The 15,363-nt window shown below is 45.2% G+C and overlaps 2 protein-coding genes across 3 annotated transcripts; both read right to left on the reverse strand.

Moving 5' to 3' along the window:
- Positions 1-9: 9 nt before the first annotated feature.
- On the reverse strand, positions 10-1,450 carry LOC117143247 (thiamin pyrophosphokinase 1). The gene is made up of 3 exons (XM_033307808.1): positions 1,054-1,450; positions 468-992; positions 10-402 (listed from the first exon to the last, which is right to left on the reverse strand). Exons 1-3 carry the CDS (start codon positions 1,415-1,417, stop codon positions 254-256), a joined length of 1,038 nt encoding a protein of 345 aa, XP_033163699.1. The 5' UTR covers positions 1,418-1,450; the 3' UTR covers positions 10-253.
- Positions 1,451-4,465: 3,015 nt separating this feature from the next.
- Positions 4,466-15,045, reverse strand: LOC117145253. Of its 2 annotated transcripts, none has more exons than XM_033310836.1 (8): positions 14,500-15,045; positions 9,239-9,910; positions 8,893-9,140; positions 6,972-7,637; positions 6,605-6,849; positions 6,371-6,543; positions 5,466-5,589; positions 4,466-5,063 (listed from the first exon to the last, which is right to left on the reverse strand). In XM_033310836.1, the coding sequence occupies exons 2-8, from the start codon at positions 9,730-9,732 to the stop codon at positions 4,932-4,934; spliced, it is 2,082 nt and encodes a 693-aa protein (XP_033166727.1). In that variant the 5' UTR covers positions 9,733-9,910; positions 14,500-15,045; the 3' UTR covers positions 4,466-4,931. The 2 variants fall into 2 exon arrangements, with proteins under 2 accessions (XP_033166727.1, XP_033166726.1); XM_033310835.1 differs by having other exon boundaries at positions 14,395-15,045.
- Positions 15,046-15,363: the final 318 nt, after the last annotated feature.

The following is a 15,363-nucleotide window of genomic DNA, read 5'->3' on the forward strand; positions in this document are numbered from 1 at the left end:
TGTGTGAGCAATGTGTTCAGTTTATTAATGTTTGTCCGCTTTTGTTCCTTATTGTAAATTAACACCTTAAATTTCAGTTAATAGAATTAAGAACTTATCACTACAAATCTTTACATAATATTTCATTTTGTTTAACAATAATAGCACTAAAGATGCAACCCCCGCAAAAAACAAAAACAAACAGATGCAGATTTGGTCAACACTGTACACTGTAATCTAAACCTTTCATAAGTACTTAGAACTTCACTATCATCTATGTCTTGGCGGCTTGTCGCACCTTATCCTCGAACTCGTAGGCGCCCATAGACCATATCAGGTTGGCGTCCGTCTCAACCTGGACGAACTCGGTCGCATAGGTGTTAGAGGTGCTTACCATACCACCAAACTCCAGCTGTGCATGATCTGGAAATGAAAGCATTTGCATTACTGACAGATTCGTGAGATCAGTATTATTTTGGTGTACGAACATAGGTTCCACTTGAGGCCCGTGGTTGTAACGTTGTGCGCCGACGAACCCACGGGCATTAGGGAGCACCATCGCTGGCTGGTGACCAGGTCGACGGGCACCTTTATCGTGTGCTTTCCCGGCCGCAGTAACCACGTCACCGAATCCCCACTCAACAGGAAGACATTGCAGTTATCTTTTTGCGATTTGTACAGCGTGTTTAGGTTGGCCATCACCTGGTCCAAGCGACCGGATGTGTCGTGGAACACCACCACATCCTGGATTTTACGCTGCGCCATTACGGGTTGCAGCACGGCCATGGCCTTCGTGAAATCTGTTGCATCCTGGTCGGGTGTGTGAACCTTCGGTGTGGTCTTGAAGAAATCGACCGTTTCCTCAGTGATCGAGTCAAAGTCACCCGTTATCACATCGAGCGGTTCAAGTGGTGTTGTGGGCGCTGAGCCATTGGCCTTCTTTGACATTGCCTGAGCCACGACAAAGTCACGCCAGTGGTTGGAGCCTCCATCGACAGCACACCGCACGGCGGCTAAAAGAGACCGAGAGCTGTAAGCTGGCTAAGATTGGTTTTATAACAGCTCCAGACCTACCGTTCTTCCACAGCAGTTTCACCACGTGCGCCGGCACTTGAATCTGCCGATTGAGCACCACGCAAACGTGTCCATGGTCGCCCAGCTTAAAGTTCTCGTTAATGAGGTTGCCCGGCGTCCATTTGAACTCTTTGGGCGGTATTGTGTGGTCCATTTGCTGCCGGAATCCGATTGTTGTTTTCGTGCAAAGGCAGCGGTGGGTGGCGGAATGGGTGGTGCGTTGGTGCGCCGGCCTGCCAACTCGCGTGATTCGGATCAAACCGAATCCATGGCGAGAGCGGCGCATCCAATTCAAGGCAGACCCGGGAGCGCCTGCCGCCGTCATTGTGCAGCCGCCCGTCCCATATAATTTAACCAGAATCATATATTATTGAAAGAATACACCCGGACAGTCCGCTAGTACGATAGGCTGCCACTTTGAATATTTTTAAATTTGCTCGTTAAAACTGTGGTCTCTGGTCACACCATTTGCAGTTGTGTGCTCGTTAGCGATGTGTTTTGTGGCGGGAATTTCAAACCAGCCTGTTACCATAAATACTATTAAATTTATTTAAACTCTCTAAACTGAAAATTTTTTTGAATAACAAACAGATTAAATTAGTCTATATAAACAAGTTGATATATTTATATTATTAAGTACCTAACTTTTCTTGCAAATATTGAGATATCTTGTATTCTTTGGGCAACTATTTAAGCCAATTATTTTGACCGCAGCAAGCTTACATTTAAATTGAATGCCCACATTCTAGAGCTTGCAGCCTCGACCAAATACTTATTTTTCATTCAATAGACAAGTTAATCCTTCGGTAAACTTCTGTGGCTTAGGTTAATGAAGCCGCCGTCCGGTTTGATGAACAGCGGAAACAAAAAGCTGGCCAGGGGAAAGGGACGGTTGGTCAGCAGACTTATCAGGGGGCGGCATAGTCGTAGTCGCACCACAATACTTTTGTACTCGAACCTCCGATGGCAGCTGTATCAATATTGTTACAGTTCATTTTGTTTGACCTACACAAATAAAGGCATTTATACGGATCCTGTGGCCAGACCATGAGCACATCCTCGCCAGCACCCCTGGCCATGGCCTTTGGTCTGCCCCTTTTCTGGATTCAGATTGACAGTGGGCGCTGTTCCATGAACGCCCATTGTTGGTCATCCAGTTGCGAAGGGGTGAAGTTGAATGGCTTTACATGCCACGTCTGAAATGCATTGTCCAAGTCGCATTGTTGAGCCGAACTATTTTATTTCGGTTTCGTTTCCAATTCTTAAAGCTACGCTGTATAAATAGGAAGTATTTCCTGAAGTAGTACCAATTTAAACGTACCCAACCCTTTAAAGTAAAGTAATTCCATTTTTCTAACTAATTAATGTATACAAGAGGTACATTATTAACAAATGAATTTGTGTACATTTTTACGCCGTTCGTCTTTAATATTTCCATTTAAGACTGCACACATTGCTCCATTTATTTGGTAATTTTCGTTTTCGCTGAAAGTTCGCCTTAAGAAGCCTTGCAAGTAAAAAGAAATTTAACGTTTGTCGCGGAATCCTAGGAAAGTTGCTCCAACCCAAAGCAGCCATAAATAAATAAAATTACACTTGTACACGCGTGCCTTTGGCGTATTCGTTCGTCTTTATACGACTTTCAAACGAATTACTTGCGTTTGCCCTGTGACTTTCATACCCTATCTGTGTGGGTAGCCCCAAGTCTGCGACTCAAGTGCACTCTTGGCCCTGGTCCGAAGTATCACATATTCGGCTTAAAGCGTTCCCATTGCGGGCAAGGAAAAGGAAAGCAAAGGTCCTGGTCCAAAAAGATTAACGTTTGCATTTTGTGCAACACTGCGTTGCACACATCGATTGCAACATGTTGCGCGAAAATGTTCCGAGTCAGAGATTTATGTGCGTGCGCGTGCATCAAGGTATAAGTTAACGAATTTAAGTCACGGCTGGATTTAAAGATAACAACTATTAAATTCTTAATGACTGAGCTCGTGCTCTATTTACCTGGCCAGTTCGCTTTCGCAGCCAACTGCAACTAATTGCATGCAGCTCGAATATGTGTCACATATGTATATGGTTTGGTTTTTATAGATGTGCAAAATTAAAACCCAGATGCCAACGAGTGTGTGTGAGTGTCTTTGCGCAGTCAACTCAGATACCATTGCACTTGCATTGAACGCAGATACCACCCATTTTTCGCAAGGGTTATCCTGTGGCCCATCCTGTCATTCTCCATCCTTTCTCGCTCCACACTTCGCGGTTCAATGCACCTTGATGACGTGAGTAGAAGTTATTAAGTCACAATGGGCGACGGCTTGGCTTGGCTTGGCATGGGTTGCTGTTCCGCTCTGTTCTGTTCCGTTTGGTGGAGTCGTAGTCGGTGGTTTATTTGACGTCGCCAGGCGGTGGCCAAGTCCTCGAGCGAAAGACCCACCTGCCATACAGCGAGCGCCAAGGATGCGACAGGAAATTCATCAATGTCTCCGCCGGCTGTCGCCTGCATTCGACTTGTCAAGCGCGGCAACAATTTTACCCAATGCCTGAAATTGCCAATGACGTGGTGGAAAAGCAAGAAAATAGAAGATATACACATGGACTAGTGTCCCAACCAAAGGATACCAATTAATTGGATGGCACTTAGAAATGTGCAAAAAGTATAGCATACTTATTGGGGCTTGTTTAAAAGAGATAATGTTTATTGATTAATGTAAACAACTACTTCCGTTTATATATCTAAGATGAAATACTGGTTTAGAATGATAAACTGTTTTTCACATAAAAATTAACTTGACGACCGTGGGACATCCTTATTCCATCGGCAATATGCTCAAAATTACCCTGCAAAACTGAACAGCCGATGGAGTTGTGAGAAAAAGTGTAGGGCAGGTTATTTACGTTCCAGAAACAGAAGCAAGCCGCCTAAACGGAAGCCAACCGTCGGAGCATTTTCCCGCCAAGAGGAAATTATGAATTTTGGAGCGGCTGCTGTTTTGCCTTTTGCCTTTGCCCGTTTTGGAGAACTTTATTCAAGTGTCGCTGCTGTTGGAGCTGTCTATATGCGCAAGTCCTTCCATGTGTATGTACGGGGATCTGTTCAGGGATTATCCTGTAGTTTGGCCAGGACCACTTGACGGCCAGAGTATAATGTACAAGTTGATCCGTTGTCAAATTAGTGGAGCGCACTCGAATGCACAAAAAAAAAAAACCACAAACTGACAGTCCGGACTGGCAGCTTGGTGAACTTTTCTGGAATCCGCTGACCACACAATATTCCAGCTCATTTACATATTCAAATTTTGCTTGCTCAAGCCCAAAAAACCCGTATGTGTCTGTGGGCAGTGAACAATTTTGATGGCACACTTATGTTAAACCAACCGGTGTAGAAAAAAAACACTGTTTTTGTTTTACCATATACATAGTTGCGTTATATTTGATCTTACTCTTCGTCTTTCAATTTTTGCATTTTACTTTCGCTATGCAAATTATTTTAATTTCTGCGTTTACAATTATTGTATTCCGTCAAATTAGCTTAATTATTACAAATGCCGAGCACATTCCCTCGATTGGAATGCGAATGAATGACATCCATAATGTGTCCGCAATCGAATTTCACTGACTGTTTATGGCTTCTGTGGTGGAGTGCGCTATTTGCTAGCGCATAAATCACATGGCGTATGCGTAATATTAGTATGTAAAGTTGCACATACATACATTCTTGCCCTAATACATACACATGTATGTAGATGTATGCAAATGAAATGAATAATCATAAATCTATGCAGTTTTGATTTGCCTAATTTGTAATCGGATTTCGAGCGGACTTGCTGCCACATAATATATATGCATATTCAGTGGCATTCGGTCGATTGGCGTTTGCCTCAGTTGCCATTGTAGTCCTCGATGAATGTGTCGATGATATAGCGCTTCACCTCGTTGATGGAGGTGCGCTTGTTGCTGCACTGCAGCCGTTCCTGGTTTTCCGGCAGCACGAGCAGTTGCTGCAGTTCACCCTGCGACGATAAAAAAAGAACAGCGAAAGTTAATGCACACAACGTACGTAATTGTCCGCCAATAATTGTTCAATTTGTGAACCACCAACGGGGCGTATACGCTATCGGCGTCATGCAGGCCTTGCAATAAAAATGCCATGAATGTCGAATTGTTTACGCTTATCTTATTTTATGCTAAATGCTTTCTCTTGAACAACATATATGTATATACAGTTAAGCCATTTTTGCTTGAAAAAATGCTATGTTTATATTTATAGAGGTTTTACGTTTTTTTGTTCTAAAAGTAATATAGATTAAAAATGTATGTACCATTCTGTAATAAAGGGGAGGCCAGCTTATGAGCGATGAAAATCGAAAAATATGTCTCCCCCGGGAAATATCGTGTATAGATTCTATACTCACATTGAAGCCGCGTCCGATTTCCACATCCGCGTCCACGGGCAACGTGAAAAGTCGCTTGGAGACAACGAAACTGTTTGTCCACGCGCAATCGACGTAAATCGATATGAAATCGCCGTTCTGGATGCTGCACAGTGGATGAAAATAACAGCGAAACAATAACGGTAAAGTGAGCTATTCGCAAATAATTAAACTATATACATATATATGGATACATAGTGGTGCATTGTTAGTACACTCGCGCGTACATACATATGTGTATGTATGGGTGGGCACCCATACAGTGACAGTGAGAAATGTGCCGACGGTCGATGACAAATGGTGCCCACTTGAACCGAGTGTCAATTTGGCTGTGTGTCGTTGTAGCCAGTAAAAAGCAAAAACCAAAAAAGGGCCTCGATATTCATGTGCAGGCTGTCTGTATACAGTTGCGGTCAAGAATATAGCAATGCATGTTATATCGGCTATGTTTTAGCTTAAATTTGTTGATTTTCGAATGATATTGTCCACGGCTTCTTAAAAAGCAAATAATAAGAAAAGTACAACTTGGCTTATAATCAAATTCAAACAAAAAACTTTATTTTTCCATTTTTTATAGATCTGCACATAATATGCTGAACTTTTTTTCTTTGCCACAACTGTGTGCTTGCCTACTATTTGCATGTGTGTCAAGTGTTTGGCAGTGTGCGTTTCATGGCACAAACATTTATGCTAATAAATTGAAAATGCAAATAAACGAAAGTGTCAACGTCGGTGGCCATCAGATCGAAGTGAGTGCCATTCGCCCACGCAGAGGCACACACAGAGGCAGTGATTGCCAATCATCACCATCGCACGGAGGTGGGCACCCACAACCCACATCCTCCTCCCAGATCCATACACCCCATCCCATATGTGTACACTCTCACCTGATGGCCACTTGATGCCAGCGATAATCGTATAAATTGAATTTCACCGGCAACATTTCCGTCGTATTGTCCCGCTCCAAGTACAAACGCAGTCCGTCCTTGCAGGCCTCCAGATAAAGATTGTGAGTGGCGTTCCTTATGGAGAATATGGTCGCCGTGCTCTTGGTGTCGTTCTGAAAACGTCACGAATTCGCTGATTGCCATTCCATACAAATCCCCCCAAAGTGCACCAACCTTAGCCCTTAATGTGACCATAAGTGTGAAGTTGAGCAGGTTCCTCCAGCTGCGAATGTAGCCCATGTTGTAGGGCGTCGAGGGCGTGGGACTGAATGCTGTGCCCATCAGACCCGCCGTGGTGAGATCCGAATTTGAATATGCATCCGGATAGGAAGGGGCAAGCGAAGCATCCGAGGCTTGAGTGGGCAAATCCTCACCCATCGGCAGCTTCTTGTAGAACTTTAGCAGATCGCTTATGTCATCTGGAATGATGGTTCATTTGGGCGCAATACTTTAGTGAATTACTCTTTATACTTATATATTTTAGCATAATGATTTTATTTTAAAGATATACTTTAAGTATTTAAGTGACTGGCCAACTCACCGCTGCACTCGAAACTGTTGCAGTTGCGCTGCTCGATGTTGTAGCCCTCGCAGAGGAGTGTCGACAGGGCCACGCTCTTGGTGGGCTTGCGTTTCTTGTGCTGATTGCTGGCACGTGCCTTCCTGGTCGCAGCACTGGAGCCAGTCGCCGCTCCAGCTCCCACTTCGTTTCCAGTCCGGTCATTGTGCGCACTCGGCACAAACCTGACACTTTCACCGGCTCCTCCTTCATCATCACTTGGTGGTTCATTACCGCCGCTTGTCTCTCCCATGGGTTCAGGTGCCGGGGGACTGGCGCTCGAAGGGGCATGGGCACGGACACTGGTCTGCGGCGTAATCGTCGTCGTTGCCTGGTCAAATTTATGCAATGACTCGTCGCCACTTGCACGCATTATGAGCAGCTCGTTCTCATCCTCATCGGCCAGCAGATCGTTGCTGCCATCGCCGAAAACGTCTGTCTCCTTGGACACGGAAAGCCCAACTGCGCCCGCATCGTCGGCACCCTCAGCCGCACCATCCTCGTCGTCGTCATCGTCGTCCTCCTCCAGATTGATGTTCATGTTGATGTCCACCAGCGGATTGTCGAGCAGGCAGCGCCGGAAACGCTGCTGCACCCCCTGACCGCAGGTGACACTGCACAAGGTGAAGTCGCTCCAATCGTCCCAGCCTGCAATTGATTGCCGATTGTTTGCAGTGAGTCTGAGTTTCGGAAAATCAAATTAAATGAAAGTTTGTCCTTTCATTTTTACACAAAGGATAACTTAAGAGAACAAAAAATTCTTATTAAATTATAGGGCTTGAAACTGTTTACATAAATATTACTGCATTTAAAAAAAGGAATTTTATAAATGCTCTTTTCATTAGTACACTTCGTACTCCATCTATTCTTCATGCTCATATATCTTAGGAATGCCTTTCTTTTATTCCTGACTATGAGCCATAAAATTAAGACATCATCGTGCCAAATTTTAGTGCCGCTTGTTGTTGGGACCAAAGTCCTTTCATTCGGTTGCCGCAATTCAAGGCAGATCCTTGGTGGGCGCCTGGCCGCTTGACACAAAAGTCAAGTGTTGCTTCCCTCGAGTGGCGCTGGTGCGGATTGCCGGCTTTGGAGGAGGCAGTGGCCCACATCTGCTACATCTGCTGCGTCATCGAGATGTTGCCGCCTTGTATACTGCTTTTTATTTTATTTTATTTGCTCTATTTTATATTTTACCCCCATCCACGCGGAGGCATCCCCAACGATGGCTATCAATCTTCATCAAAGATTAATCTCCCAGCTGGGCTCATGAAGTCACAATAGACTGACGAATAAGCCGAATAAGTATCGGAATTTTAAGTGTTCGCCGCATTTCACTGTTGAATTACTTAAAGGATACCATCAGGGAAGGCAGGCCATGTAATCGGCTTTGAATAGCACCGTCGCATGCAATTATGTTGCGATATTCGAGCGATGGGAGATTTTGGCCCTCCAGTGCCAATTACCGCTGATTGCCACATCCGAGCCCGGCCTGACCAGTGGCCTCTAGTTTGGCAAACTCTATCCCGCCGGGTTCATCCAATACTCGACAAACATCCGACCGGAGCGATTTGCTCAACAATGCAACAACTAACAAGCGAAATGCGATTAACTAACGGAAGCAACGGAAGCCCGGCCAGGACAGTCCTGGTTTCGGGTGGCCGGAGGAGGCAATCGAGTGGCTTCTGGGCGGATGCACTCGGAACTAGTAGTCTTAAAATATATTAAATATATTTAAAAGCGTTGAAAAGAGGGATGATACACATTGTAAAGCACCTTAATATAATACCTTAATATAATTGAAACTTATGCTAGAAAACTGCAAGCTAATTTGTGTAAAGTCCATTTCAAACTAATTAGTTTTTAAGTGCAGCCACCCAGGAAAGCGGAAGTGCATGCTTACCCAAATGCTTCCAGATATGATTCTCGAACTGCGGCGTCCAGCGATGCAAACCGTTGACGCTGACTTGCAGCACATCGGTGGCGCCACCCACGGGCGGTCGTTGAAGCTGTCGTGCGGTCAGCGGACTGCTTCCGGAGGATGCCGTCGCAGCGGGCAGCAGTTTGCCAAAGGCAATTAACTCCGCCGGCAGCATTTTCAGCATGTTATTATCGAAACAACGCAGTGGCTGGAGGGTCGCATTCAACTGCCTGCAGTTAAGTGGATACGATATGGGTGAGCAAAAAGTTAAGGTGAAAGGTGATGTGGGCAAACGGGCTGATGTGGCGGCGCTTCCCCGATTACTTACCCCTCGTACTGAAAGGCTGACTCAGCGCCGCTCCAGGAGCCACCGCTGCCCGCGGATCCAGCGCTGCCGCCTCTGCTGCGATGGCCCGAGCTCCAGGACATGAGACCTCCCACCCTCGGCGACATGGGATTCCCGGCATCGCCATTGCCGTTGGCCACTTTCAGCAGCGAGGCACCCTTGTATATCGTTTCCGGCGTTAATGTTATTAAAATCGTGTCCTGTGCGAAGGACTGCACCGGTCCCTCCGGCTCATCGGCGAAGATCCGTGCGACGAGGGCCTTGACAATCACCGGACTGTTGCGAATCAGCTCGGCCATGCCCTTGTGGGCACAGGGATTCACGGGAGTCGCTGCAGCCGGTGCCAGGAGCTGCAGCACGAGCAGAAAGAGCAGGAGGACCAGGTGCAGGGGCAGGGTCAGAAGGGTTGCGGAGTGCACCCGCGAATAGATGTCATCGGCTCTCATCACGGGTGCACCTGGATTCGGCCGGGCCATGGATCCTTTATCTTTACGAGTGTCCTAGCGCCACTCGCCGGTTGGCATGGCAGCTTTTATCGCTGCGGTGGCTCAATTTACTTTCGGCAAAAGTCACGTTCCGGCTTTGATTCAACTTGGATCCGTCCCTCTCCAGGAACAGAGGCACTTTCACACAGCACCTGCATTCATCGTTGGCCTGCGGAAAGATGGGGAAAAAGAGCTTGATTGAGGTGGCATTGCCAAAGGACAAAAAGGACAAAAGGACCCCTCCAGCCCCAGCCCGCCAACCGAATCTTCAATTCTATTCAAATAATGGAGCCGGGTTTTGCATGATAATAGCTGCAGGTTGCAGTGGCTACATTCTGGTATGATTTATATAAAATGTTATATCGCTATCTGTACCAATGAAAGTCTATGTTAGTTTCCCCAGGGACGCTTATGCAAAGGGTCGAATTCATATATGCACGATTTTCTTTCAATGCCACAGATTTGCATGTGCTTTGTAATTTTTATTCAACAATTGTTGTCAAAGAGAGTATATTTGAATTCATGTTGCAACTTTTATCAAAGAGATTTTGAAAGGGCGCTTTAAAGCAACTGAATGAAATATTTCTTAAGTTTACATTTTGTAGTAACTCATCAAAGGTTTGCTTAATCAAATTATTAAAAATAGTAAAATACAAGCTTTTTACTATAAAAATCTTCAAACGTAACTTTAAATTTACTTTGAAATGAAGTATTTCTTACTTGCATTTTGTAGCAAGCTAATTCATTTGATTTCAGATTTATTTATGGTATAATAGCTATTCTTGGCCACCTGTACTTCCTCTCAGGAACGCAAAATTTACGAGAATTTATAGCGGCCATAAAAGGTTCTCTTGGTAACAAGCAGCTTAAGGACCAAGATTACTCCAGGCGGTGCAGGATCACAGGATGCTGGGGTTTGGGGCCATCAAAGTCGTTGCATTCGCTTTCATATCCTGGTGCAGGAAATAAATATCTGGATTAAGGACTTCTGCAGCATACTGGCTGGGCAAACAATGGCCATTGGAGTAACCAGTGGAAGATTCAGTGCCCGGTGGAGTTGGCAAAAAGGGACTAAAAGTTAAATCCACAACATAAACGTGCAATCAAATAGAATTTTTACGCACATAAGCACTGCAATCGCTGTTGGTCGAAACAAAAGGGCCAGCGGCAAAACATTTTCGGTAGATAAGTGTGCACTTCCAGTGGCTAACAAAAGCTGCGCTCCGATTTTTCGGCGCAACCGGGTCGCATCCTTGGTGTCCTGCGGTCCCAGTGCGAAATGGAAAATGTACAACACGCGCCAATTCGGAAACGAATGCAAATGTGCGTCGGGTTGTGCAAAATTGAGACCTCAATTGTTTTATGGCCATGGTTGTTCGTCTATCGGTTGGCCCAGAAAAATGTAGGCGAGCGAACGAGTTAACAGTTCCGTACCGCTTGCACTACCAATTTCACTACCAATTCAAATCCCCACTCCACTACCCATTCCACTCCCCATTCCACTCCCCATTCCACTTCCATTTCCGTTTCCGTTCGACTGACCGGCAGGTCGTCACTCAACATTCATCGTATTCTCCGGGGGCGGCAATCAGTGTAATTGTTATTGTTTTTACTCCGCCTTTATTGCCCTTAATCCATTTTGTTTTGCTCTCGTTGCTGCTCAGTTGAACTTTTGCAAATTGGCAAAGTTACTGCCAGCGACAATCTGTTAAAAGCTTTTGAATTCCAAATCGACTTGGCCAAGGTGAGCCGAGCGGCAAGGCACGTACATATATACATAAATCAGGCGGAAAAGTCCACCGGCTAAGCCGAATGCATATTTAACGAACTTCGCCGCGATTCTGTGGCTGTCCATTGGGGAAATCCTCGGACTTCCCATCGCAACAACGAAAATTAGTATTGTTTTCCGCCTTTATGCTCCTCATTACTCGAATTTTGACGAGTTCTTCTCGAGGAGATTTCGAGGATGAGGGTAAGTCGCGTCCACACATCGATTTCAATTTCCTTTTGAAGGCAGGAAAAAGGAAACATCAAAATACAATGTTTCCGCCCACGCTGTGACACTTCAAAAATAGGCGGACATTATTATGAACAAATTGATGGCCGGCTGAAAGTCAAGCAAACCATGTGTGCAAATATACACTTCAAAAAATATGTGCTATTTCTAACTATATGATTAATCTCATGACTTTGATTACATAAATAAATAAGAATGAATCTGTTTAAGTGGATACTTTAGGTACATATCTTCCCTATTTTCTGAGTGTGCATTTTCTTGCTATTATGGGATGCCCTTCGCTGGAGATGATTGAATATCAAAAGGCAGTTGGCTCACGCAAATCTCCGACATGTTTCGAGTGGTCCCTCCCGCCTGACAACAATGTGAGCAGCGGGATGCGAGTTTAACAAGAGTGGATCCCCGAGGACTCGTATAACTGATAGCCACCCCCTCGGTCGACTGGGCAAGTTTAAAAGCCCAGCACGTTTGGCCAAACTCCCACAAGTGGCGGGAGTACCCTCGCTTGTGTCCTTTTTCTTTTTTTTGGGTCAGGGACTGGCGGAAATATTTTGTACCCAAATTATGCCGTGAGTGCCAGGCATCGCACAAAAAGGAACCCATAGGACCCTGGAAGGAATCAAACCGACTGACTGAAGGCCCAGGCCGTTCCACACGCATACGCAATTATCCTCGGGGACAACTGTCGCCTTTTATCTGTGCGAATGATTAAGCTCCAAGTGTCTTTAAATTAATTTTATAGTGTTTCCAGCCCAGGGACGAATCCGCATCCGCATTCGTATACGCAACGGGGCGTATGCGTAATCTTCCCAGCCATTAGCTGGAATTGTATGGGTGTAGTGCTTAAATAGTTTTATCTGCCACGCGCTATCTTCGAGATACTTAATTCCAGCAGGTCCTAATATGTAAATCACTTGCAGCCGGAGTTCGTGTTTCAGGCTGGCTGAACTTTTATTCCCACGAACACGCCATTCCTGCCCAGGAATTTCACTCAGTCCTAAGCTCCTCCGTCGTGGCTATATTAAATTCCGGGCTTATTGATTGCGAACCATTGCTATGCGGGAAAAGTATTTGTATTCCACCGATTTTTCACGTTAATCCCGTCTCAATTAACTAAGCGACTTAATCTCGATGCACGCTTAAATCATAACAAATTGGGGTAGATCCACTTTATAACTAAACAAATATTTGCCGGGGATATATTTCAATTTTCGGTATTTGAATTATGCAAACTCATTTGAGACGAAAGTGAATTTATTGCCAGCTCTGGCCCCGAAAACAAAGCCGAAAGGTTGCCGTCTCCGGTTTTGGCTCTGGCTCCGGCTCCGGATGCGGATGAGGAAGGATATGGCCATGGAGCTCCGGCTCCCCGGGAAATTTATGCGCACAATTAATTTGAAAATCCGAATTTCAGCCAACAACAGGCGAGCGCGTACTATACTCGTATACTGTATATCACACGGTTTACGGGTCCTGTTCGTCGCATAAGGACGAGATAAAATATATATACCTGCAGTGGGCCCGATCATCGACGTAAGTCGACGGGTTCGTTTCATCAGTCCAATTAATTAAAATCCTTGCGGATTATTTGCTAAGCGTATTTGCTAATTGGACCGGCTCTGATTAGACTGCTCGGCAAATACGAGTACTGCCAATCCAGCGGACTGGCGTCAGCAGTTAAACGTTAACCCGCCCGACTTAAGTGGCCCCATCCCTTCCAGCTTAATGAGCCCCTCGAATGGGAACTTTATCGCCGGGGTCGGCCTTCGTTTCCGCTCCCAGTTCGGCTGCCAGTCTCCATGGTTGCTGCTGGTCCTCGGTGCAAATTGTAATTATAATGCCACTTAATGGGCATAAGAGCGCCTCTGTTCTTGTTGTCTGCTGTTATTGTTATTGTTGCGGAAGTGGAAGCGGCTTGGTGGAAGCAAAGGGTTATCAAAACCCCAGAGGTCGTCGATGGGGATGTTAAATGGATTTAACAGGCCAAGTTAGGTGCACCCCCATTCGAACATTGAGGGTCCTAATCATTGGCTCCGGGTCGCCCCATTATCCATTATCTATGCTGGGATTATTTTTATTGCAAGTGCAAAAGAAATTCGCTGGTGTCGAGATAACCGCAGATATTTTGCGCTGACAGAGCAAAAAGTTAGTTGCCCCATTACAAAGGGCTGCACATTAACCAATGGTGTGGTATGTAAATGGCCAAAGCCCTCTAAGTACATACATATATATACATGTATATATCCTACTTCCACGGATTTGCCATTCCCCCCTGGTGGGTGCGGACCACTTTAACCCATTTGAAGCGGACAGAAGCGACTGTCAGTTGCCAGTTAGCAGTTGCCAGTCGAGGGTTGCCAACGGCCATTAACAATGCAATTTTGTAACAATATGAAATTGTGGCTGTGGAATGGCTCAAAGCGAGCCCTATGCTATGAGGTTGCTCTGCAATTAAGCAGCATGCCGCACGATCTAGGACTCGCACACATGTGGCAGACCCACCACAGAGGGACCTACACATGAATCAATCTCCGACTCCAAAGGCGGCCACAAGTCAGCTGGAAATATTTGGAGCTGGTCGCTCGGTTGGCAGTGCGTGGAACACCGGGATACCCTTTGAAATTTAATATAATTACGTGTTGTGCTCCTTTGATATGTGGCTATGGTAAAATCCTTTGATTGGCCTTTGTTTGGTTCTTGCCAATATCGAAATCCAATTCACACTTTAATGCGGTATTTACCTAGATAATTGATAATCACTTCTTCTCTCTTTTTTAGACAAACACTGCAGATTATAATTATTTATTTTATTTAATACTGGCTCACTTAGTAAAAACACGTTGATTCGTTAAATTTAATTATACATTTTAGATTTTGCCATGTTTTGCATAATTTTCTCACTTCAAATAACTAGTGACCATTGTTCGTCCGACGAAAGCCAAATCATTGAACTATTTAAGCTTGTAATCTGATTTCAATTCGATTTATATTGGCAACGCAAACTAGATTGCTTTGTGGTCACTTTGTTAGACTAACTATTCGGTATTGGTCATTTCGTTTATATTGTTTCTTTTGTTTGTTAGCATTGTAATTATGCACTTCCGAAGGGTTTGTTTATTTACTTCCCACTTTTCACCACATGGCTTGCTAATTAAATTTTGCGAACCCACGAGCGCAAACTAATTACAGTTTTTATAGCTTTGCCGCAACATCAACAAGCGAGTTCGAGTTTGAAGTTAAACCAAGTATGGTTTTCCAAGTATTTCCGCTTTTGCGAATATTCCGGAGTAGCGCCACGAACGAACTGCTTTGGTTTTGGCCAGAACAGCGGCTTTTATAGTTGGCAAGGATCCGTGGGTCCTGCGCATGCGCGGATAATATCCTGATGGACTGACTCCCTCTTCCGTTTCCGTTTCCCCCTTTCGACTCGCAACACAAAGCCGGCTGTTTTGCTGGCCGTCCGCGGTCCACTGAGCCACTGCTCATTTACCGCCCGCTTCCATTTCCAGGGCGTTTGTTTACACCAGGACAGCTGAGGTCGGGACAACAAAGTTTGAAGCCATCCGAGGCACTTGGCACTTGCCACTTGGCACGCTGCTGTCATC

The sequence above is a fragment of the Drosophila mauritiana genome, chromosome 3R (assembly GCF_004382145.1).
Source record: "Drosophila mauritiana strain mau12 chromosome 3R, ASM438214v1, whole genome shotgun sequence".
Classification (NCBI taxonomy): Eukaryota; Metazoa; Arthropoda; class Insecta; order Diptera; family Drosophilidae; genus Drosophila; species Drosophila mauritiana.

What these genes read in the sequence shown, in the direction of transcription:
- LOC117143247 (XM_033307808.1), bottom strand. Translation starts at nt 1,417, where the DNA reads ATGATTCTGGTTAAATTATATGGGACGGGCGGCTGCACAATGACGGCG. An exon ending in GAAACTGCTGTGGAAGAACG is followed by an intron (nt 993 to 1,053) that starts GTAGGTCTGGAG and finishes GGTCTCTTTTAG; the next exon opens with CCGCCGTGCGGTGTGCTGTC. An exon ending in GGGCCTCAAGTGGAACCTAT is followed by an intron (nt 403 to 467) that starts GTTCGTACACCA and finishes TTTCATTTCCAG; the next exon opens with ATCATGCACAGCTGGAGTTT.
- LOC117145253 (XM_033310836.1), bottom strand. Translation starts at nt 9,732, where the DNA reads ATGGCCCGGCCGAATCCAGGTGCACCCGTGATGAGAGCCGATGACATC. An exon ending in CAACAGTTTCGAGTGCAGCG is followed by an intron (nt 6,850 to 6,971) that starts GTGAGTTGGCCA and finishes CCATCATTCCAG; the next exon opens with ATGACATAAGCGATCTGCTA. An exon ending in TGGTCACATTAAGGGCTAAG is followed by an intron (nt 6,544 to 6,604) that starts GTTGGTGCACTT and finishes TGACGTTTTCAG; the next exon opens with AACGACACCAAGAGCACGGC.